Source organism: Pan paniscus, chromosome 1, assembly GCF_029289425.2.
Source record: "Pan paniscus chromosome 1, NHGRI_mPanPan1-v2.0_pri, whole genome shotgun sequence".
Classification (NCBI taxonomy): domain Eukaryota; kingdom Metazoa; phylum Chordata; class Mammalia; order Primates; family Hominidae; genus Pan; species Pan paniscus.
In genome coordinates this window covers 126,588,051-126,612,207 of record NC_073249.2, presented here as the reverse complement: position 1 = coordinate 126,612,207, position 24,157 = coordinate 126,588,051, and the positions used below count along the sequence as shown (strand labels likewise).

General features: G+C 37.9%; 1 protein-coding gene across 4 annotated transcripts in view; it reads left to right on the top strand.

Annotated features, from left to right (window-relative positions):
• Window positions 1–24,157, top strand: part of CDC14A (cell division cycle 14A) — a 170,434-nt gene that overhangs the window by 65,420 nt on the left and 80,857 nt on the right. For all 4 annotated transcript variants that reach the window (XM_003808479.6, XM_014346180.5, XM_055115543.3 and 1 more), the window contains exon 5: window positions 8,207–8,286. In XM_003808479.6, the coding sequence (XP_003808527.1) occupies window positions 8,207–8,286 (80 nt within the window). The remainder of the gene's footprint in view (window positions 1–8,206; window positions 8,287–24,157) is intronic.

Below are 24,157 nucleotides of genomic sequence, written 5' to 3'. Positions count from 1 at the left end.
TAACAAAATTAAACAATTTGTTTGTGTTTGTGTATCACAATTAATGCTGTCTTTAGGAAAAAACAGTTTATAAATTAAGTGCCCTGACATTTAGAAGTCTGAGAACCAAGTTTTGGGAGCCAAGGAAGAGACTTTAAAAGTTTTATGTTTCAGCTTTTTGCAGAGTTTTTTGCCTTGCAGTGCATTTTTATGATAGACTTCTGTTTCTATGCTGGACTTCTTTTCATGGACTTGTGTGGTTCATTCTTTGCAGGTAACTGGTGAGTGCTTTCCTTTCCTAAAAACAAATCCAACTTGGGAATCTAATTCTTTTGTTCATGAGACATTCAAATAGAAAAAATGAATACAGTGCTAGTAACAGTAACTCGCTTCTTATTTCATGTACTTTGTTGCAGAAAGACATGGCCCACCTCAGGGATCTTCTGATATTTTGATAATGGGTTTGGTAAAGCAGGGACCAGTGGCATTTATTTTATGGATGTTGATACTAAGGCATCAGGAGACTAGGGAGGCTGTTTAAAGAGACAGAACTGAGAGTAGGATCAACATCTGTACTCTATAATCAGAGGGTTGAACTAAATCATGGTCTTATTAGGGACATTTACAACCTCATATTCTGATGTTTGTATACGTAGACGGGCTTTAGGGTGAAGGTGCGAGAAATAATAACAGTGTGGGTCCAGATTGACCCAGAGACAGATGGTGGAAAGGAAAAAAAACATTTTGGGACCAAAGTTTATCTCCTTTTTGTTGTCCCTTGCTGTAGAAGAGCTATGTGCTAGATATAATTTTGAGCACTTTACATACATTATTAATTCATTTATTCTTCCCAACAAACAACCTTATGTGATAGTTACAATTATTATCCTCAGTTTATACCTAAGGCAATGGAAGCATAGAGGGTTAGTTTCATGCCACTAATGGGGAAAGAACCTGTGTCTATGTCATGCTTCCCCTCGTATAAAACGCCCACTATTTGTGCAATCGTCCATCATTTTTTGAGTGTGTGCTACATGCCAGGCATAGTGTTGAGTCCTGCAGATAAAAAAGAGATGGAAACCTTGCTGTCATTAGTCTTACAGCCTACTTGGGGAGACAGGCTCAATCAAATAACCACAGAAACAAACTGGTATACGAATTTGAAGGAGAAGGCAGAGAGCTTTGAGAACATAAGGCAGGGGCCTGATCTTATTGGGTTGCCAAAAAGACTGTCTCACTTTAGAGCTGTGATCCCAAGGAAACGGAGGAGGTGGCATCTAAACACTGCGATGATGCAAGGTAGGCTCAGGTTGAGTCTGGTCACTTCATAGGCCATTCCCAGCCCCCTTTAGAGTCCTTGAAATCAGTGTCTTTAAGCTCCATAATGGAGATTTCAGACTATCCCTGTGCCCTCGTATATGTGCAGGTTCCTGTGCAAATTGTAAGCGTTAAGTAAATATATATGCTGATTGAATTACAGTCATCTGTGGTGATTTGTGCTCTGTTCCACCTCCTGCTGGCTGCGTTGTATCCCATGTTGGAAGTGGCTGAGTGTGGCTTCAGAATAGACACAGAGGAAGTGGGAGAGTGAATATTTGGATCAGGGAGTATGCCTTGACTAAATACTTTCTATAAGCAAATACAAATCATATGACCTAGAGCTTTTATTTTTTAAAATCAGTCTATTGCTTTCTCTTGAAGCACATCATTGGTGAATTGACTCTATTTGGCTTGATGCTTTCATACAACTGGGCTGAGAAAGTTAATTTTACCCCTCTTTTGGGCATTCCCACTATAGTTGTAGTGATATAGTCTTTTAAAATCTCATTCACCAATTATTAATTAAGCTGAATTAACCCTTTTGGGTAGATGCATTCTTATCCTTATATGTTTAAAGTAGCTGTTCATTAAACATTGGTTTTTTGCTGAGCATCTATCTGACAGGAGGCATCTGAAGGTTTATAAAGGTATGGGAAGCTTGGTTACTTGAGCTCCAGAAGCTTTCCACTTTAGTCTAAAGGAAACTAATTACAAAAGAGCTGTGAGGGGCCCATCAGGATGTGCTTATGAGTTTCTATGAGGGAGCCAGACTGACTATGTGACCTTGAGCAACTAATTCTCAGTGCTTTTCCTGTAAAATGAAAATGGGAATAATAATGGAACCTAACTTGGGGTGATGTGAGGATTAATGAACCAAGTTATGTACAATGCCTAGAAGAGTGCCTGGCACTTGGTATATACTGTTAACTTTTTGTTTTTATTGTTGTCATTATTGTGATCATTATCACCTATAGTTGAGTGTCATATTCTGGAGTCTAAAGGGTAAGGGAAAAGGTTCTGAGTTGGAGAAGAAAGGCATCATGGGACATAGTATTTGAGTTTAGGTCTAATGAAATATAGGTCTAATAGGTAGAAATGGCGAGGAAAGTATTCCAGAAAAACAACAACAACCTCAAATACCAGAGATATCAGGTATGTTTAGGGAAGGGTGAGGAGTCCAGGCTAGCGGGTAGGGTTCATTTGAGGAAAAATGACAAATTTACCTGAAAAGGCAGGCTGGGACAATATCTTGGTGAAGGGTTGGCAGTCTGGACTGGGCTTTTTGAGCAGGGTTGAGACTTTCCGAGCCCTGCTCTGGAACTACTGGAGTAGGCAGGAGGTGGAGGCAGAGAGAAATGGTGTTAGTCCTAGAGTACAGTGATAAGGGTTTGGATAAGGGTTTGAAATAACGTGATGATGATTGTCATGGAAGAAAGGTCCAGGTAGTTCACTGCGGAACTAATGAAATTTAAGACTCAGGGCCTTTTCTTGCTTAGTTCCGTCTCTCAAGCTGTTGAAGGGAAAAATTTTTGTAAAATTTGAAAAGATGTTTGTATCCTCCATCTTTGCTCCCCAAATGATGTGTTTCAGGCTCCCAAACCTGGATCTACCCCATAATTGAAAGAGACTGTGGATGGCCAAGAGTGGTAGCTCACGCCTGTAATCCCAGCACTTTGGGAGGCTGAGGCGGGTGGATCACTTGAAGCCAGGAGTTTGAGACCAGCCTGGCCAACATGGTGAAGGCCTGTCTCTACGAAAAATACAAAAAAATAGCTGAATGTGGTGGTGTGTACCTGTAGTCCTAGCTACTTGGGAGGCTGAGGTGGGAGGATGGCTTGAGCCTTGGGGGTGGAGGTTGTAGTGAGCTGACATTGTGCCACTGCACTCCAGCCTGTGTGACAGAGCCAGACCCTGTCTAAAATAAAATAAATAAAAAGAGAGAGACTGACTGTGACTGTGAAGAGATAATCAGTCTGGGTATTGACTTGATGTGGCTATCACGTGATGGAGAGGCCAAGGTCAAAGATGACTTTTGAGATTCTGGGTCTGGCTGACTGGGAGGAACCCCTCATGAGAAAGGGGGATGTTGAGAGCAGCCAGTTAGGGTGCGGTAGTTTCAAGCCAAGTGAGTGCTCTGCACTGGTTAGCTTCACCAGTAAAAGAAACATTTTCTTCTTACATCTGCCCACCCCCATCCTCAATTGCAGTTTTGCAAGCATGATAATTGTAAGTTACATAGTGCTAAGGAAAGGACTCAGCATTTCTGCTGATTAATGGGCTTCAGCCCAAAGCACACATCATAGTGATGTCTTTGTAATGTCCACAGTTAGTATTCTGTGTATTCTAAACCTAGTTGTCTGAAACTTGTAAATGGAGTCTCTCCTTTTTTGGCATAAGTCTTCCATATTTGGTAAATCATAGTGCTTTAAGACTATTTTAAAGTTGTAACATCAGTTTTCTGGAAATTGTATTTTGAAGGAATTTAATTGACTAAGACATGGTTGGAATGTTAATTTCAAAGCTATCGTGCCAATGTTCCAGTGGCAGCACCTACCTGGGAAAGGCTATTGTCAGCATTTGTTTCCTCTTTTTCACACAAGTAAAATATTAAACAAATAAAATTGAAGAATACTCTTTCAGATGGCCAAATTGAATCCTCAAGAGTATTTTCACTTTCCAAGTCACAAAATATAAATATAATTAATGTAGGGGCACAGATTTCACTTTTAAATATATATATACACATATATATACATATATGTGTATATATATATATATATAGTGTGTATGTGTGTGTGTGTTATGCTTTGCTGAAAAGGTTTTTTTTTTTTTGGAGGAAAAATAGCACCTAAAAACAAAGCTAAAAACATAGTAAAGTTTGAGGCAAATGTCCCCAGAGAAAGATCATTAGCAAATTCATGACCCAGAGTCTGGTTGAGACTTCTCTATGAAGCCATTTATTGTTTTAAGAATCTCCCCTTGTGTATCAGAGAGGTTGAATTATCTGAGTAGAGAAATATAGTTGTAAATTCCAAAATGCTTCAGAAATTCACATATTATTTTGGAGCAGGTATTAAGGATTTAATGACTGCAGGATTTAGTTTAAAAAAATGATTTAGAAGTATTTGCAGATGAATTCTAAGAGGATTCTATATAACTTCTCATGTTGGTCTGGTGTTCCTCTATAAAATTAGTACAGACTTGATATTTGTTACATTGTTTCTCACGGTGTAGTAAACACAAATATTTAAAATTATAAGAGTTATGCATTTTAATATTCATTTATGTATAGACTCAGTGGCAGGTTTTCCCATTTATAGCAATGATATAAAACATTTTACATCAAATTGATTTAAGTCAAAAGTAAATGTGTGTTTAAAAAGAATGAATGGTAGTACATGGTGGTACCTATGGCAGAAGTTGGGAAAGTGCATGATTAACTAATGGGCAACATTGGCTTACTGGTAAACAATATAAATTGTGCTGGTTTGTAGTAGGGTAAATTTTATTATGCTGTTTAATAAAACCTCATAGCTGTTGATAATATATATGTTAAGATACTGGCTCTTTAAGAAGCTTTTATTAAAGAAACTAAAAGTTATTTAAGTTCTTGGTACCTGGAAGTTAATTAAACAGAAAAAAGTCACTTTAATTGGGTGACTCCTGCTCAGTTAAAAATAAAAGTATATGTTAAATGCTATATTATTAATATGGTTTCTAGGACTTCTTGGCAAAAGTAGGGCAATTTTATCAAAGTCGTGCATGTACCACCCACTAAAATGATGTGGTACACCAAACATTATCAGTGCAAATGCTTTTGTTAAGTTGTATTAGTCAAAAGTTTGGGGAAAGTTCTGGTTTGGGTTTATATATGTTAATACCTAGCGAGAAAAGTAGACAGCATATTCTTTCTTTCCCCATAGGAGCACAAGAGAAAAAATCAAGATATTTAGAAGATGCTTTGAAATTAATTTCATTCAGAAAATATTTTTATGATTCTGCTGAGAGAAGGCAAAAATATTTTTAGAAATATTAGAATATCTGGCAACAAATTTTCGAGCATTAAATATGGATTTTATTTTTAGAAAGAGTACACATTTAACATTGCATAACTAATTTACTTACTTCACATTTAAAAAACAGATTTGTGTATGTCTGTGAAAAAGACAATGTGTTGATAGTAGAAATATAAGGTAGAAAGTTCCTCTTTCTCCTTCTGATCCTTCCCCTGCCCTTTTCCTCAAATGTGACTACAAACTGTTAACAGTTTGAAGTCACCTAAGTTTTAAAATCAAATGGAATGAAATGGCATTTAGGAACTTGGAAGAGTGGAAACCTTTTTTCCAGACCTATGCTACCAACTGAGTTTATATTTTCAGGCAGATATGATGAAATTGCTGTGGGCTTTGGAGTCAGCCCACTGTTCGAATTCTGTTTTCATCCTAGAGCAACAATGCGAGTTTGGAAAGTTCCTTACCTTTCTTACTAAATGTCACTTTTCTTCTGAGCTTTAATCTAGCCTAGTCTGTCTCTCTCCTCTCTCTCTTTTTAATAAGCAGACATGTCTAAGAAGATCTGGCATAAGAATATGTGACATATTTTGTCCTGGAAAAATCGAATTTGGTATTTTAATGACCCAGCATGCATTCATGCAGTAATGCACTCACTCATCAGGAGAACATTTCCCCACTTCGCCCAAATACCTGCCTTCAGGTTGTGAAAGGTCAACCTGTAAAAGATGCCCCAGGAATCTCCTGGAATTTAGATGGCCTCTGTTGGGTTTCACTTTGCACTTATTAATAATTGAGCACTGGGATAAAAATAAAAACAAAGGGTCTCATCTTGCAGTGTGAGAACATGGGCCATGTGTGCTAAGTCATGCAGGTAAGATGAGGAGCAAAGCCCTGTGGGGTAGCCAATCTAAAGAAGCATTCCATGTGGGCTGGTGCCTCCCTCTTGCAGAATGACTCCCTCCAAATTAAAGGGAATTAACGTAATTGCTCCTGGGGAGGAAAATGCATTTTTGCTTTTCAAAGGTTGTTGTCTAAGCTTTAATTATCTAATCCACACACAGAAGCTTTCTACAAGCAGCCCTCCCTTTTAGCAACCAGTCACCTTTCAAATACTGCAGCATCTTTAGGCTTAAGAAATCACTGCATTATAACCAATTCTGTTATATAACCTACCCCTTAGGGTACAGTAAAACCTGTTGTAATGTTGGTTACTGAAAATGGTCTTTAGAGCTAGTGTTGGTTTAAATGGAGTTTTGTAATTATTTGAGCTGCAACTAGAGTGACAGTTCTCCATTTTTAGAATCTGTGCCTCTTGTCTGGCAGCACTTTTAGTTATTTCCTTTCTATTGCTTTTTGTTTCACACTCAATAAGCTTTGGTTGGTGTGTGCTTTATCAGACCTTCATGTTTACTTGCCAAATGAATATGGGGTTTTGTTACTAAAGTTAGTATTTTTAATCTATTTATTTTATTTTTCTTCCTTTAGAAAACTCAGAATGGACTCGTTTTCTAGTCCTGAAATATTAATAAGTAAACATGTAATATATTCCTAGTGAAATAGCTTAAAGCTCAAAGAAGGTTTGTAAGTAGAGGAAAACCCTACTGTTAAGAACCAAGACTCTGCCATTCTTGTCATTGAAATGCATAGGGTTTTGATGTTGGGACATACTAAGGAAATAGTGCCACTAATTTTAGGTAGAGAAGATTGTAGGAATTAAGCTCGTTTCTGACTATAGAGGAAAAGGACCAAGGCCATCGGCTCAGAATTAAAAAATTTAATTGCTCTTGGAATAAAGTTGAACTCTCCCAGTGGTTTGTATTGCTCTTCACATTCCGGCCACTGCCTGGTTTTCTCCCGCCCCCTGTCCTCTTCTCTCAGTCCTAGCCACATTGACCTCCTTTTCCTCCAACTTACCGAGCTCTTTCCTATCTCAGGGAACTTGTCTTTGTCATTCTCATGCCTGGATAGCCATTCCTCCTTCCCCTTAGCTCTTCCTGTGGTTCTCCCCATCTAGAGTCTAGATCTTACCCTGAACATCACCCAGAGACCCCTCCCTGACTACCTTGACTCAGGTAGCTGCTTTCCAGGCCCCTGTTTATTTCCTTTTCAGCATTTACCTTAGACTGTATTTATTTTTGTTGATTATTGTCTTTGCCCCACAAGCATAAATTCTATTAAGGGAGGTGCCAGTACCTGATACAGTGCCTGGCATATACTATATACTCAGTATCTATGTATATTACCTGGGAGTTGTTCACTGGTTTTAAGGAATCCTTTTTTGTTTGTGTCTTTAAGATTAGTTCATCTTGTTGGACCAGAGGGATTTAAGTAGCTTTGGTATCAAAATCCAAGATAATATGTTTTCCAATACTCTTACCCATACACATTTTCACCCATTTTATTGTGATTTTATTGAGTGTCTAGAGAGCAACACTGGCTTTCCTCAAGAGTAGGCAGAAAATTCAGTAGATACCCCATGGATATTGTGCTCACTGTGAGAAGTCTTTCAAAATTTACCAGGCACTGAAATAACTCACCTCAGGTCTTCGATGAAGGTCAAGGAGGTGTGCATTGATCTTTGGTGAGCACACGGTATATTATGAGGGTACAACTGTCCCTGCCATTGTGTCTGTTCAGTGTGCCTTTGTAAAGAGCCTGGGATGGCCTCTTCATGGATCTGCCCTCTGTCTCTAAGCTTACCCATGGAGAAGACAAAGGCTGCTGCGCAGCTTCGTGCTGAAAAGGAAATGTTGGCAAGTTGTTGCTTTGTAAAGATCAACACTATCACCGTAACAGTTGTCACTCAAAGTGGAGGAAGTGAAATGCAAATTTGGTGAGTAATTAGTTTTGTGTCATTCTTGGGTGTTCTAAATGTTGCTATTTATCTGTCTTAGGTAATCTATTTAAAGAAGACACCAGAAGAAGCCTACAGAGCACTCCTGTCTGGCTCAAACCCCCCCTATCTTCCATTCAGGTATAACTCCTGGTGAGACTTGGGTTAAACTTTTGCTACAGAGCTGGACACTTTAGAGTGGGTTGTAGTGTTTTTTAATTGTCTTAAGATGATAACCATTATGTTATATGGAATGAAATGAGATGGTAGTTTTTATTATTTCATTTCGTAGAGTTTTATCCCCCTAGCTAGCAAGAATAAAAGAGCTTTCTTCTTGTAGGAATTTATTTTTTTCTTTGAATCCTTTCTATATCTTTACAGTTTATGTCAAGCACAAAAAGTGCCTCATTTATAAGCTAATAATCATGTCAAGATTTGTTGGATTTCAGTAATCTACATCATTGATTCATCCATTCATTCTTTCATTTCATAAGCAGTGATTGAGCTCTGGTCACATGTCAGAGGCTGGGGATATAGAATAAGACCCTCTAAGATTCTTCAGGAGCACCTGTTTAGTGGGGACCCTAAATCACCAGTTTGGCACACAAATCTGACTGGCATCCCCAGGAAACCTTTCTCTCATTACTGTGTTTTCTAAGTATCATCAAAAGAAGATCTTTTAAAAATTTGGGGTGAACTTGAGCTCATTTAAAAAGTAGAAGGGGACTGGGTGCAGTAGCTCATGGCTGTAATCCCAGCACTTTGGGAGGCTGAGGCCGGTGGATAGCTTGAGCCCAGGAGTTCGAGACCAGCCTGGGCAACATGGTGAAACCCCGTCTCTACTAAAAATATGAAAGTTAGCCAGGCATAGTGGTATGTGCTTGTAGTCCCAGCTACTTGAGAGGCTGAAGTGGGAGGATCGCTTGAGCCTGGGAGGTCAAGACTGCAGTAAGCTGAGATCGCCCCACTACACTCCAGCGTAGGTGACAGAGTGATACCGTTTCTCAAATACATACATACATACATACATACATACATACATACAGTAGAAGGGACCATACATCAAAACTCCCATAACACTTACCTCTGCTAGAATTGTGAATGATTCTAATATTTTTGCCTTTTTTGCTTGTGTGTCCAAATCTGCAAGCATGTGTATTGCTTATTGCTTATTATTGTTATATTACCATAATTAACCAACACAATGAGCGAAAGGAATGGGAGTGACTGAGAAGACTCTGCTTGTCTGTCTTCCTCATTCTGCTGTAAACTCTCAGAGGGCAGGCCCCAGTGCCTTATACTTAAAAGCACTTTTAGTAAATATTTGAATGAATACATTAAGACTAAATCCCTTAAGAGTCAAGGGATTCTTATTCTGCTTCTGAGATCACAGGAGGTAGCTGTTAGGGTAAGACATGGGGAGGGAAGAAGCAACACCTATTGTGCTTAATTAAAGTGAAGTCAAGGAGTAAGGCCTTGGGATTTGGACCCTGAGGGGAAAATATTCTGAATCAACCTAGAGTCTGAGGTAATCAGCCGTGGAAGGGCAGATAAAAAATGCCAGATAATGTAGATGAAAGTTTTAATGGTGAAGACAAAGCTTATTTTTCCTTCCACTTCTAATGGCTCCTATACTTTGAAAGTCCTTTGTAAAATATAATCCTGTTTTTTCAGAAAGGGGTAATAATGCTGATAATTCTAAGTTCTAAGCAAAGTGGTTAGGAGTATATACTTTGGAGGCAGAGAAACTTCAGGCAGTTTGAAGCCTCATTCTGCTTCTTGCTATCTGTAGTAAATAAGTATCTTGGACAAATTACTTATCCTCTCTCAGCCACAGTTTCCTTATCTGTAAAATGGCTTCAGGTCTAAACTAAGGATCGAATGAAGTAATAAATTTATCCTTCTACCTAGTGCAATGTTTGGTTTTTGTTTTTCTTGTTGTTAGCATTATACTATTATTATTGTTAGTAACATAATTAATAGTAATAGTAATTATTATTACAGGGTCTTACTCTGTCGCCCAGGCTGGAGTGCAGTGGCACACTGCAACCTCTGCCTCCTGGGTTCAAGAGAATCTCCTGCTTCAGCCCCCTGAATAGCTGGAATTGGAGGCCCCCACCACCATGCCTAGCTAATTTTTGTATTTTTAGTAGAGATGGAGTTTTGCCATGTCGGCCAAGCTGCTCTTGAACCCCTGGCTTCAAGTGATCCGCTTGCATCAGCCTCCCAAAGTGCTGGGATAAAGGTGTGAGCCACTGCACCCAGTCAAGAACTAGAATTTTTAAATAATAATACCAGAATAGAAGAAAAGATAGTAAGATAATTAATACTACTTAACATAGAATTGATTTCAATTCTACATAAATACTAAATTTATAGCCTATTTTTCAAATATTTTTCACTCAAATACTTTTATGTAAATATTTGAAAATATAAATACATTAACATAGTTCAGAAATTTAAAAAATCTATATAGGAAGGTTTAAGTGAAAATTATCCCTCCCATCCTTGATCCTCATCTGTCTAGTCCTTTCCAGGTAACTTCTGGTATTAGTTGATTTGATATCAGTCTAGAATTTCTTTATGCACGTATAAGTAAATGAAGATATGCACCCATTTCCTACTAAAAATATGCCTTTGAATGTAACTCTAAGTTCTATATTTTTGATATTTAGGATACCAAGAGTTGTATTTACATTAAGCTTCATTTCTAAATCTGGAATCTTCATAAACCATACATTTGAAACAGAAAATACCACAAAGTAGTGCATTTATAATTTAGTGAAGAATTTAGTTGAAAGAATACTACTAGTTTTCTGGAAACTTAATTTTTTTATTATGCTAAGATAAGATGTGAGTTGTTTTTAGTCTACAGTTCAGGCCAACTAAGACTAATGGACTTCTATCAAGAATCATCCTCATACTAAATTCTGGGCAGCCATCATTGCATTGGCCTTCATTATAATCTGGGTTTTATTATCACCAGGTTTAAAAAAAAATCCCATTTCTTATGAAATTACACTTTTGTCTTCATTGTCTAGATTTTTTCAACTGCTGATATATTAACACTTTTAATTAAAAATGAGAAGCCTTAAAGGAATTTCTATTTGGATGTAATTGTTTTATTATTTAAAATTTTTTAAAAATGAAGATGATTTTGAAGGCTTGTTGAAGGTGTGGTTGGTATGTTCATATACACTTTTCACTGAAATGTCTGTGTTCCCATTTGTGCCATATATTTTAGTTTCTTTCTAATAAAAGAGTTTTATGGCTACTGTGAATTTAAATAATGCTGTTTTTCAAATTTTTTTCACTTTGCAAACATTTATCTGAGCAGTCACTTCTGTAAAGCCTTCCTCATTTTTCTGGAGAGGCTTGGCAGGTCCTTTGCCTGTGATTCCCTATTACATTTTATGTATTACAAGGCTACATGCAACGTTAAAGCAAACACCTTGTATTATAATTATTTGTTTGCATGGCTGACTCTTCTCTTGAGGGCTGTGGTTGGTTCTTTTCCTATTGTGTCCTGAGGGAGCAAGTATACTAAAATATATTTATTGCTTTTTCAGTGCCAGTCACTGTGATAGTCCTATGGATCAAAAGATGTTTAGGACAACTTGGTACCTGCTGCAGGAGAGCTCAGTGTATAGTCTGTATACATGTATAGGTGTATAAAACCGTTACAGTGCTTTGTTAGAATTAGGAGAGAGGTGTTATGGGAATACTGAGGAAGGAGGTTTAACTCTGAAATGGGGGAGTAGGAGAAGATGTTAGGAATAGGCCCCATGGAATGCCTTTCATGTTAGGATGAAAACTGGAGAACAGCAATTCAGGCACTGATTTTAGGTGCTATGTTTATTTATTCGTATGGCATAGGTTGTATAATGGTATGTTAGGTAGTATATATAATACGAAGTTCACAGTATGGGTACATTATTATAACCAAAAGGATGATCTGATTTTATTCCTACTTAGATTCTGTTCACCTAGTTAAAATTAACAAAAAATGAGAATTGTGTAGCTTTAACTGCCTATTCTTGATTAAATTAAGTATAGTTGACTTTAGAGATAGTTGAATTTCTGGCTTGTGTGACAGCAATGAGTGTTGTGATGTCACTTGTGAGTCAGTCTTAGGATGTTCTGTTGAATAGGAGGGTAGGTGTGTCAAAAACTGTATTCACTTTTACTGAGAATAGCCAGTGTGTTGATTAAGAGTGACTTTAGGTGAAAATCAGGAGAAAGGGGTGTTTTTCATCTACCTTAATTCTTTGAGTCATCCATTTTCAGTGTTGGCTTGGCAGTTAGCCTTCAAGGGAACAAGAGACCTTTCAGTTCTGGGGTCAGACTCAGCAGAGTTTGAATTGACAAACTGGGTATGAATCTTTTTAGGTTCTCTTCCTTTCAGTGTACTACTAAATTATAGTGTATACTATTGAGCAAACAAAGTCATATTAATCTCAGCTTGTCTAAAACCCCAGGAGACCAGTGACCCTTAGTGGAATGTCCAGATTGTTTTCATGGCAGTCAGTGGCAGTGGTTTTCAAATCTACATTGTTGGTGCTCACAAAACAGTATTTGTGAAAATTTAAAGTCCCACAAAACATTGAAAAGATAACCAATCTAAATTGTACAATTCTTATTTAAGATGTCTCTTGTGCTTTTAAATTCATTTTATACTTATTTCTTTGTTTATTGGTCCATATGTATCAGATTGGTAAGTTTTTTAGTATTGGTGATAATTCCTAAATCTCCTAAAAGCCAGTTTTTAAAATGACATATAGGCCGGGCGTGGAGGCTCACGCCTGTAATCCCAGTACTTTGGGAGGTGGGCGATCACTTGAGGTCAGGAGTTCGAGACCAGCCTGGCCAACAAAGTGAAACCCTGTCTCTATTAAAAATACAAAAAAAAGTAGCCAGCCATGGTGGCATGTGCCTGTAGTCCCAGCTACTCGGGAGGCTGAGGCAGGAGAATTGATTGAACCTGGGAGGCGGAGGTTGTGGTGAGCCAAGATCGCGCCACTGCACTCCAGCCTGGGCAACAGAACAAGACTCCATCTCAAAAAAATAAAATAAAATAAAATAAATAGATAAATAAATAAATAAAATGACATATACAATTAAACAGGGAATAAAATTATGCTGACAATAAATAACATCCAGGGATCTAGTTTTGAAGACATATCCAGAGAGCATGGCATGAAAAATAATGACTAAGTCTGGAGGTAAGGTTAGGTAGGGTAATGTGCTGACATTAATGGAATAAAGCTGTGAACATTCGATGTCCTATCCCTTTAGTTTTTTCCTAAAGCTTGGAGAAGAGGCTAGAATTTACAGGTGTTTCTCAAAGTTATGTTGATCCTCAAACTTATCTACATACCTGGGGAGCTTTAAAAAACTACTGATCCCTAGATTCTGTGCCCAGAAATTTTGCTGTAATTGGTCAAGGGTGAAGTCAGAGTATTGGGATTTTGAAAAACTGCATATATGATGCCAATATGTGTGGTCAAGGTTGAGAACTCCTGCTCTGTAAGATGTACCATGGCAAACTATATATATATATATCAAGTATATATATTATATATCAAGTATATATATATTTATATATCAAGTATATATATAATATATATCAAGTATATATATTATATATATCAAGTATATATATTATATATATCAAGTATATATATAATATATATCAAGTATATATTATATATCAAGTATATATATAATATATATCAAGTATATATATTATATATATATCAAGTATATATATTATATATATCAAGTATATATATTATATATATATCAAGTATATATATTATATATATATCAAGTATATATATTATATATATCAAGTATATATATATCAAGTATATATATATATCAAGTAAATATATATATATATCAAGTAAATTTAAAACTCTCCATCTTGGAGATTTACAAAGCAAATTTCTGTTTTAAAGATTCTGAATGGTTCTGAGTAATGAAGTAACCTGTTTAGCTCTGTATAACCCAGAATTTTCTTTCTTCTTTTTGTTTTTTTGAGATGGAGGTTTCACTTTGTTGCCCAGGGTGGGCTTGAACTCTTGGGCTCAAATCCTGTGTAGTTGGGATTACAGGCATGCACCACTGCATCTGGCCCAGAATTTTACAAAGTACTGATTTTCTTCCTCCTGCCCCATACTTTCCATTAATATCCAGCAGAACTCCTGTTGTGAAACACTCTGAGGCATATTTCCTGATCCACACCTGTGTGGAACAAAAAACATCTCTTGGGATTAAAATAATATGCTAGCATTTTGTGGAACATTTTTTTAATGCTGTTTCCTGAGAGTCTTGGAAATAGATGGCTTATCAAATCATGGTATTTTATTTAATGTGAACAGGAATATCCAAGTTTTCTTGCTGTTGTGAGGCCAGACAATCTTCTCTAACAGAGGATTCACACCCCTCCCACTGGCAATCCTTTTATGACATCTGTCATTAAAATGGATGCATAATGTTTGTGTTGAGGGAGGTGTTTGTTGTGTTTTGGGGGATGACCCTTAGTGATATCCCAGTTGCTGAGCTCTGTGGCTGAGTCTTAATGGGAAATCTCAAAAGTAATTATTTTAGATCTTCTGGGCATGCCAGAACTTGTAGGTCTTTAAACAAAGGCTCAAAAGGGTCAACCACTGTAGGTCTTTAAACAAAGGCTCAAAAAGTTGGTCAACCACTTAGGACTTGGCATCAGGCTGCCTTCTTTTTCATAAAGTAAACATGTGCTGGTAGACATTAGATGTAATCATAAAATATATTTCCTTACATAAAACATTGAACCAGATTTTTATTAGCTTAAATATGATATTGTGATTTTTGTCGAAGTTTGTTTAGCAATTAACTGTACTTCAAAGGGAAAGTTCTCTTTACCGTGCTTTCCTCTTGAGTATCAAAACTGTGGAAACAGTATTTTATCCTCTTTTAAGATGTTCCTTTCATTCTCAGCTTTTCCTCACTGTTTCTCAGTCTTGATCTTTGGGGTCATTTCTGCCCCATGGATCTTTAGTAAACTTTTGCTTTTGGTGCTTGGTATAATGGAAGCTAATTCGCATTAGTTTTGACTAGTGGGGATGTGCCAATTTCCTGAGTGTTGAAAATAGATGGCTTTTCCAGTCCAAACTGTTGAATCCATTCTTAACAGCTGGGGCATATTTTGAATAAGTTGTACCCCCATGAAAAAAGACTCTTTGTCAGAGTTTTCTTGTTAAAGTGCTAAGTAAGCTCCGCTATACAGGACCTGAGAAGAGAAACAAGTGTAAGTGTCTCCATGACCCATTAAGAACTCACATGGAGGTGAGTTATATTATTCTATTTTTTATCTGCTGGAACAAGAAGGTGCTTTGGTGATTTGTGTTGCGAAAATTCGCTCAGACTACTTTTTTTTTTTTTTATTCCTACCTTTAGGGTTCCAGATCAGTTTTACCAAACTTAGTGAAGTAGGGTAGGTGCCAAAGTTTTTGTACTCTTTATGGTATATTTCCAGTAGCCTTAGTTGATAAATATGGTTTTGAATAAGATTGCAGTCATTTACCTTAATGAACATAGTAATAGTTATTATTTTGTTGAATGTTATGAAAAGCTCTTAAATACCTGAGTTAAAACCAATTTGCCATTATTTTTATTTTTAAAGAAAAATTGTTGGCCGTGTGGGTGGCTCATTCCTGTAATCCCAGTGCTTTAGGAGGCCGAGGCAAGAGGATCACTTGAACCCATGAGTTAGAGACCAGTCTGAGTAACATAGTAAGACCTGGTCTCTACAAAAAAAAATAAATATAAAAATTAGTCAGGGGTAGTGGCACACATCTGTAGTCCTAGTTGCTTGGGAGGTTTAGGTGGGAGGATTGCTTGAGCCCAGCAGTTTGAGGCTGCAGTGAGTTATGATCGTGCTGCTGTGACAGAATGAGTCCCTGTTTCTGAAATTAAAAAAAAAAAAGAATAGAAAAATTACTGGTTAAATGGGTGTCAGTCAGATGTTGATGAAATGCCCAGAGTACAGGTCTTGGTGTGTTTTTCTGGTGTTATTGCTAGTTCTAGACAGATTTTATTCTGCTGATTTCAGGTGACCTTTTAAGCCATGACTTTAGAATTGAATTTTCACGTATCTCTGTTTCTTTAGATGAGTAAAATGATTCATGTATAGCCTTATGTTAAATCTGAAAAGCTGAGATTCTGTTTTTTTTTTGTTGTTGTTGTTAGGTACAGGTCACGTTCAACTTTGGGCCCTGCCTCCTGAGGCATGTGGTTTTGCTCTTTCATGAATGGGAGATGGTTTTGTCTTCCCTACTAATTCTCAATACAGTTTCGTCTTGTAGGTCTCGATGATATAAGCTCTTTCTTTTATTGTAGCTGGTACATATATGTCATAGATTTGTTGAGAGGCTGGAAACTAGGATGTACTTTGGACAATTGTGTAAAGTATTTTGGGCATTGTCTAGCTCTGAAGTATACGGACAATATAGTCTGCAGCTGAACTGTCCAGTATGTTAGCTAGTAGCTACATGTGTTATTGAACACTTGAAATCAGTCTAGTCCAAATTGAGATAGATCGTACATTTAAAATACATATTGGATTTCAAAGATGTAGTATAAAAGGCGGGGTGTGGTGACTCACAGCTGTAATCCCAGGCTGAGGCCAGGAGTTTGAGATCAGCCTGGACAACATAGTGAGACCCTGTCTCTCAAAATAAAAAGATTTAATATAAAAGAAAAATGTAAGATATCTTATTTATAATTATGTTGATTAATGCTGAAATGAGAATATTCTAGATATATTGGATGAGCAAAATACACTACTAAAATTTACTTTTTTCTTGTTAGTTTATTTTAATATGGTTATAAAAAATTAAAATTATACATGTGGCTCTCTTTTGAGGATGGCATTATATTTCCATTGGACAGTGATGATCTAGAGTGTTTTTGCTATTGTACATAGCTCATAATTAAAGATTGTTTTATATACTTTCTCCTTTATTTATTTGTTTTCAGAAATAGAGTCTCACTCTGTTAGCAGGCTGGGGTGCGGTGGCCAAATTGTAGCTCACTGCAGTCTTGAACTCCTGAATTCAAACAATTCTCCTGCCCCAGCCTTCTAGGTAGCTTGCTACCACTCCTGTCTAATTAAATTTTTTTTTTTAATAGAGAAGGGGTCTCCCTCTATTGTCCAGGCTAGTCTCAAACTACTGGGCTCAAGCAATCCTCCTGCCTTGGCCTCTCAAAGGGATCACAGGTGTGAGTCATCATGCCTGGACACATTTTTGCTTCAAAAGGTCAATAATTCTTAGCCACCAGAGGTGTTCAGGCATAAGTTGAATGAACTCTTGGTAATGATCATTTATTCATTCCTGTATTAATTCATTTAGCAACATCTATAACATTCTAATTTTCCCAACACTGTACTATACTCTGGGCCAACAGACATAAAAGACACGTTTCCCGTCCTTAAGAAACTCATCTTCTTGTGGAGGTTGTGAAGAGGGGATTCAGTTCAGTGCTTGTAAGGGTTCTTAGATGACCTTTATGATCCTTTCCAACCCATTGCTCTGCAATTTTTGCATACCTCCTAACTACTTGTTACCCAGAGAATTTAGAGAATCAAGGGCTTAAGATAATTGTAGATCACAGTCATTTCCAAAATTTCTTAGTCTCTTTTCTATCAGCTCTTTTTGTATTTTTTAATGTAGTCTCCACATTGTAGACACTGTGCTTCTGTTCTCCATTCTTTCTTCTTCGAGTAACTTTATTATTCATAATAAGAAATGCTTTCTTATTTTGTGTAAATATGTTCTTTCATCTCTGGTTTCATCTCCCATTATTAATATTTATAAGGTTGCTTCATTCTGAGTGATTTCTTAGATTCTCAGGTTACAAGCAGTGGTATGTTGGTAAACTGGCTCTATAAGTAAAAAGTATTTGCTGATTTCCATGGTACAAATACTTTTACCACTGCTGATTTGGGCTCTCAAAATTTCTGAATATTTAACAGTTCACTCTTGAGAGCCTATATAAGACAGTGCTGGGACACCAGTGAAACAAGCTCTTTCTTTTAACATTTAATTGTGGATGTTGATTCTAGTTTTCTTAAACTTAATTTTTTTCCTGCTGTTTTTCTGCAAAATAAACACTAAACACAAAATAAACAATAAGTCCCAATTGCTCCTTCTATTTAAATATTATTCATTTAGTTTTTCATTCAAGAACTATTTATTGACTGCAAATTCTTCCTATGGTCATAGTTGTGGATTTTTATAATCACTGTATAATAGCTGTATAGTTCAGTCGACTAGTATGCCAGAAGTCACATTTAGAAAGACAGAATTGTGGCCAGGCGTGGTGGTTTGAAGGTTGAGGAGGGTAAGTGGGAAGATGAGGGTGAGAGGGAAGAACATGTGACTTGCAGATGTGCAGGTTCTGTAGGAAGAGCCCAGTGGCTACTGGGGAGCTCAGGGAAGATGGGGCCAGATACCCCCAGGCCTTGTGGCCACAGTGAAGATTTGAACTTTCCCTTGAGAGCAATGGGAAGTCAGTGAGGGGTTATAGCTGAAGAGCGATCAGATTAGATTTGCCTTTTAAAAATATCACTCTGGCTTCAGTGAAGAAAACCATTAAAAAGTTTTAAGAGTGGGTGTAGGAAGGCAGTGGCAATGGAATTGGCAAGTGATGCATTCAAGAGATATTTAAGAGGCGAAACCAATGGTGCATAGTGAGGGACAGGATAAGGGGAAAGAAAGGTGAGACTTCTGGCCTGTAGCTTGAGTGACTGTGGGAGCTTTTACCCAGACAGGGAGTGCTGCAAGACTGGATTATCGTTGCAGTTGTTTTTTTTTGGAGTGGGAGCAGATTCAAGAGATTCTTCTTACATAGTGAGTTTGAGGCATCTTTAAGACACCTGAACGGAAATGCCATGTAGGTGGTTGGCTGTACTATTTTTGAAGTTTTAAGAAGGAGTTTGTGCTAGAGAGATTTGAGGGTCATTGGTAGATAGATGGTAATTTATGCAGATGTCTAGGGCAATGATTCTCAAAATACATGCCTTTCTAGCGGCAGCCTCAGCTCCACCTGGAAACTTGTTAGAAATGCAAATTCTCAGGCCCTGCCTTTGGCCTATTGAATTAGAAACTTGAGGTGGGGCCCAGCAGCCTGTGTCTGTGGAACTATCTGGGTGATGCCAATACACACTAAAGTTTTAGAGGCCCTGGTCGAGAGAGAGAGAGAGTATGGAGTGAGAAGAATTTTGGTCTAGAGTTGAACCTTGAGAAGGTTTGACTTTTAAAGACTGGGAAGTGAAGGATGACTTTGCAAAGGAGGTTGGAAGTAGTGTTTAGAGGGTAGAAGGAAAATCCAGGAACCAAGAGAAGAGAGCAAAGTAGGGAGTTACTTGTTGCTGACATATTAGGTTAAGATGATGCATGCACAGTGTTCTCTGGGTTTAAAATAAGTAAATCCAGACAGACAGAAAATAAATTAGTGGATTGCCAGGGGCTGGAGGAAGGAGAATGGGGAGTGACTGCAAATGAGTCCAAAGTTTCTTTTTGGGGTAGTAAAAATATTTTGGAATTACTGGTGATGGTTGTACAACATTATGAATACACCAAACCCCACTGAATTGTACACTTTAAAAAGGAAGATGAGACTGGGCGCGGTGGCTCACGCCTGTAATCCCAGCACTTTGGGAGGCCGAGGTGGGCGGATTGCCTGAGGTCAGGAGTTCGAGACCAGCCTGGCCAACATGGTAAAACCCTGTCTCTACGAAAAATACAAAAATTAGCCAGGCATGGTGGCAGGCGCCTGTAATCCCAGCTACCTGGGAGGGTGAGGCAATCGCTTGAACCCGGGAGGCAGAGGTTGCAGTGAGCCAAGATTGTGCCAGTGCGCTCCAGCCTGGGCTACAAGAGTGAGACTTCGTCTAAAAAAAAAAAAAAAAAAAAAAAAAGGAAAAGGAGTAATTCTTTAGAGAAATCTTGTTTTAGAGAGGAGTCCAAACTGGGTGGAAGCTGAAGGAAGATGTGGAGCTTGGAAAATTTTGGTTGGCTTGTTCTTTTTGGAGCTAGTAGGGACCTGAAAATGTTTAAATTCTGTTGGAAAGGATCCAGAAGAGAGATAAAGAGATGACCAATAGTGTTTATGGTGGTATAACCTCAAAGTAGGAGGGGACTTTTGGGGCCAGTAGTCTGCTGTTTTCCTAACTCCTGACCTCCATTTCATGTTATAATGCAGGTGAAAAAAATTCCTTAGAAGGGATCTTCCAATTCCAAGTTTGAACATCATGTGGGGCAGGTATCTTTTTGTCTCCCAGGGCCAACCATTCTATTTTGAGATGGTCCCAACTATATTGGTGAGTTGAGGAAAATCAACAGGGAAAATTGACTTACAAAATGGGAGGGAATGTTGCCTCTTAAATGGACTTTCAATCTTATTTTAGTCATTTCCTTTATCCTCACTTCCAGGAGAACACAGTGCTGCCAATTCCTAAGCCTTTTGAGACTTACCTGGTATTAATTGTGTTGGTTATCAGTTTTTTTTTTTTGGTTTTTTTGGAGATGGAGTCTCACTCTGTTGCCCAGACTGGAGTGTAGTGGCACAATCTTGGCTCACTGCAACCTCTGCCTCCCGGGTTCAAGCTATTCTCCTGCCTCAGCCTCCCGAGTAGCTGGGATTACAGGTACCTGCCACCATGCCTGGCTAATTTTTATATTTTTAATAGAGATAGGGTTTCACTATGTTGGACCAGGCTGGTCTCGAACTCCTTACCTCAGGTGATCCACCTGCTTCGGCCTCCCAAAGTGCTGGGATTATAGGCATGAGCCACTGTGCCCAACTGGTTCTCAGTTTTTTCATTGTCAGTTTAGTATTCAGTTTTCTTGGTCTTCTAACTTATTTACCACTCATCTAAATGATTTCTAGCTTTCAAAATTTTATTGTTTTGTCTCTTCTCTTATTCTCCTAGTCTTTGTTGGTTTCCATTTAAAAAACAAAAGCGTTTAAAAATTCACCTTTTGGTCAGGTGCAGTGGCTTACACCTGTAATCCTAGCACTTTGGGAGGCAGAGGTGGGTGTATCACTTCAGCTCAGGAGTTCCAGACCAGTCTGGGCAACATGGTGAAACCCTGGCTCTACGAAAAATATAAAAACTAGCTGGGCATGGTGGCTTGTGCCTGTAGTCCCAGCTAATTCAGGGGCTGAGGCTGGAGGATCACTTGAGCCCAGGAGGTGGAGGCTGCAGTGAGCCAAGATCATACCACTGCACTCCAGCCTGGGTGACAGAGTGAGACCCTGTTTCAAAGAAAAAAAAATCTCCTTTTAGTGGGGTTCGGTAGATGCATGGGTTCAATCTTCCATCTTTATCTTCTCTCTTTCTCCCCCAGAGAATATATAACATGTTCTTGTGTCCCTTCACTGTTATAGTATTTTCCTGTGACTACATATGAGCCACATGCCACGATTAAGCCATTTCTTTCTTGTCCAGTCTTTGGGGCAGATTTTGAGAACCTGTTGGCACTATGTGGCTGTCATGAGGATTAAATGCGCTAATGCATATAAATTACCTGACACAGTAGGTGCTCAAAAAAGGCATGCCGTTTCCTTCTCTCAATCTGGAGGATATGACTAAATTCTATTGCATTCCTTATTAGATTTCAATTTGTAAACTTCTCTGTGCCTTTTCAGCCTGTGGTGACTGACTTGCCTAGTTCTGTCGGATGGCATGTTAACTTTCCCTCCCAACTTTGGAGGCCTGCAGATTTGACCACCGGGTCACCAGAGCTCTCCTTTTAGTCACTGGTAACAATTGTGGCTGTGATGGGGTAGGAGGTATCATGGAAGCCTCACCATACTTTGCAGACATTCAGAAAGAATAGGCCTGGAACTTTTTCTGGTAGCTTACATTAGTGACATTGTTTAGCTGAGTCTAGGGGTGGGAAGACATATTTGAAAGAATAAGGGATACCTCTACTTCTTGTATTTTTTTTTTTTACTCTTTTTAAATATAAAGAAATTTTTACCCCCTTTTAAAAAACGTAAAGCAGTAGTTTTTAATCTAGGGTCTGTGGAGAGAATTCAGGGAGTCAGTGAACTTAGATGAGAAAAAAATTATATCTTTATTTTTACTGACCTTACCTTATCAATTATAAAGTTACATCCAATTATAAATGTTGTAAATAAACTGTAGTAGCATTAGCAATATAAGTGACAATTTAATATCACTTACAGTTATTATTTCTTAAAATATTTATGCTCATTCCTTCCTCAAAATTGTAGTAGCAGTTATCAGACTTGCCACTAGATCTTGTTATATAATATATTAATTTGAAAAGTGCATTTTGGGGTATTGCAAATTTGTATTTTAGTATATTTAAAATACATATTTAAACTTTATTTAAATGTAATTGAAATAGTTTTCTGTTAATCCTAGTTTATGCATTAAAAACATTATTCTGAGGAAATGGGTTCGCAGGCCTCCTCAGGTCGCTGAGAGTCCATGGCACAGAGACTCTGAACCCCAAAGACAAGTGTCTGCAAAGGAATTTATGGTTGTTTATATAAACTAATATTTTTCTTAGATCCCTAGTCACTCTTTTCTCCGGCATAGCCCATTAAAATTTGCTTTCTAACATATAGTTTACATTTTTACAAGATATTTGAAAAGGGGGCTATTTTATTTTTTGCTGACATGTGAGTTCAGATGATATTTAAAAACACAAAAACAAAGATCCCTCCTTTTGAAATGAGACATAAATATTTGGAATAATTGAAGTTTCAGGACTTAAGCATTCTGTTAAGTTGCTTTGCTAACTTCCTAGTTTTATGTTAGGCTTTCGGGATGCTGAAACTCAGGGATGATGAAGTTACATTTCACTTCATGGCTTAGCAGCCATAGGTTCAAGTGACCTTGGATGGTTGTAAAAGTTGGTTTTATGTTAATTATACCTTAAAGCCCTTAAAGGTCTATTCTCCCCTTGGAACGTCTTCTGGCCCCTTCCTGATGGCTGCCATATGTGCCTTTGACTTTGTCTAGATAGGTGTCTGCCTGCTCTGTTTCTTGGGTCAGCAGTGGAGGCTGGGCAGAGAGCCTGGAGCCTTGAGGTCAAGTTTCCTACCTCGGACACCTTGGAACACTGTAGTGTTAAAGCTCTGGTGCCAGTTCTTGCTTAACTGACCTGAACTTGATACTTTAGTTTTATGTTGCCTAAAGCAGGTCTGCTAAATTGCTCTAAAAACTTAAATAAAGTATGAAGCACTCAATTTTCACCACGGTAGGTTCCCACTCCTTTTGAAGGAGTACTTCATGGTGCATTAGAAGCTCTCGTGGCTCCCAGTGGCTCAGAGGAGATTGTTTGGAAGCCTGACTACATTTTCCTGTTTTCTTTCTTTTCTTTTCTTTTTTGTAGGGGAAGGATGGCATTTAATCCATGAAAACACCTGCTAGGTTCTGTTGGCCTACATACATTGTCTCTCCTATCTTTTAAGCTTGTTTTTATCATATTCCTGACAGGAGGTTATTCCTCTGCCAGAATACCTCTTGCAGTGATGAATGTTTTACTTAATCAAACAGTCCAATTCACTGTTAATAATAAGAATAGTCATAATATTTATGAAGTGCTTCCTATGTACCAGCCACTATATGAAGGACTTTACATATTTTAAAAAACATAATCTGACAACAGTCCTATGAGTGATAGCTGCTATCATTAACTTCATTTCACAGATGAGGAGACCAAGATTCAGCATAGAGGTAAAATAACTTGCTTAAGTTCCTGTGCAGTACCTGGTTGAATTGGAAGTGGAACTAAGGCAGTCGGACTCAGGAACGCAGGCTCTTAAATCAGCCTCTTGGATTAAAGCAATTTCAGAAGTGCTTCAGTTAAGTGTGGTAGTTAATTAGTAGGATCTAATGTATTATATAAGTTTACCATGTTGATAGCTGTGAAGCCAAACAAGCACATCTCCAGCTGACTTTGGTGTTATATTTTATTATTTGAAT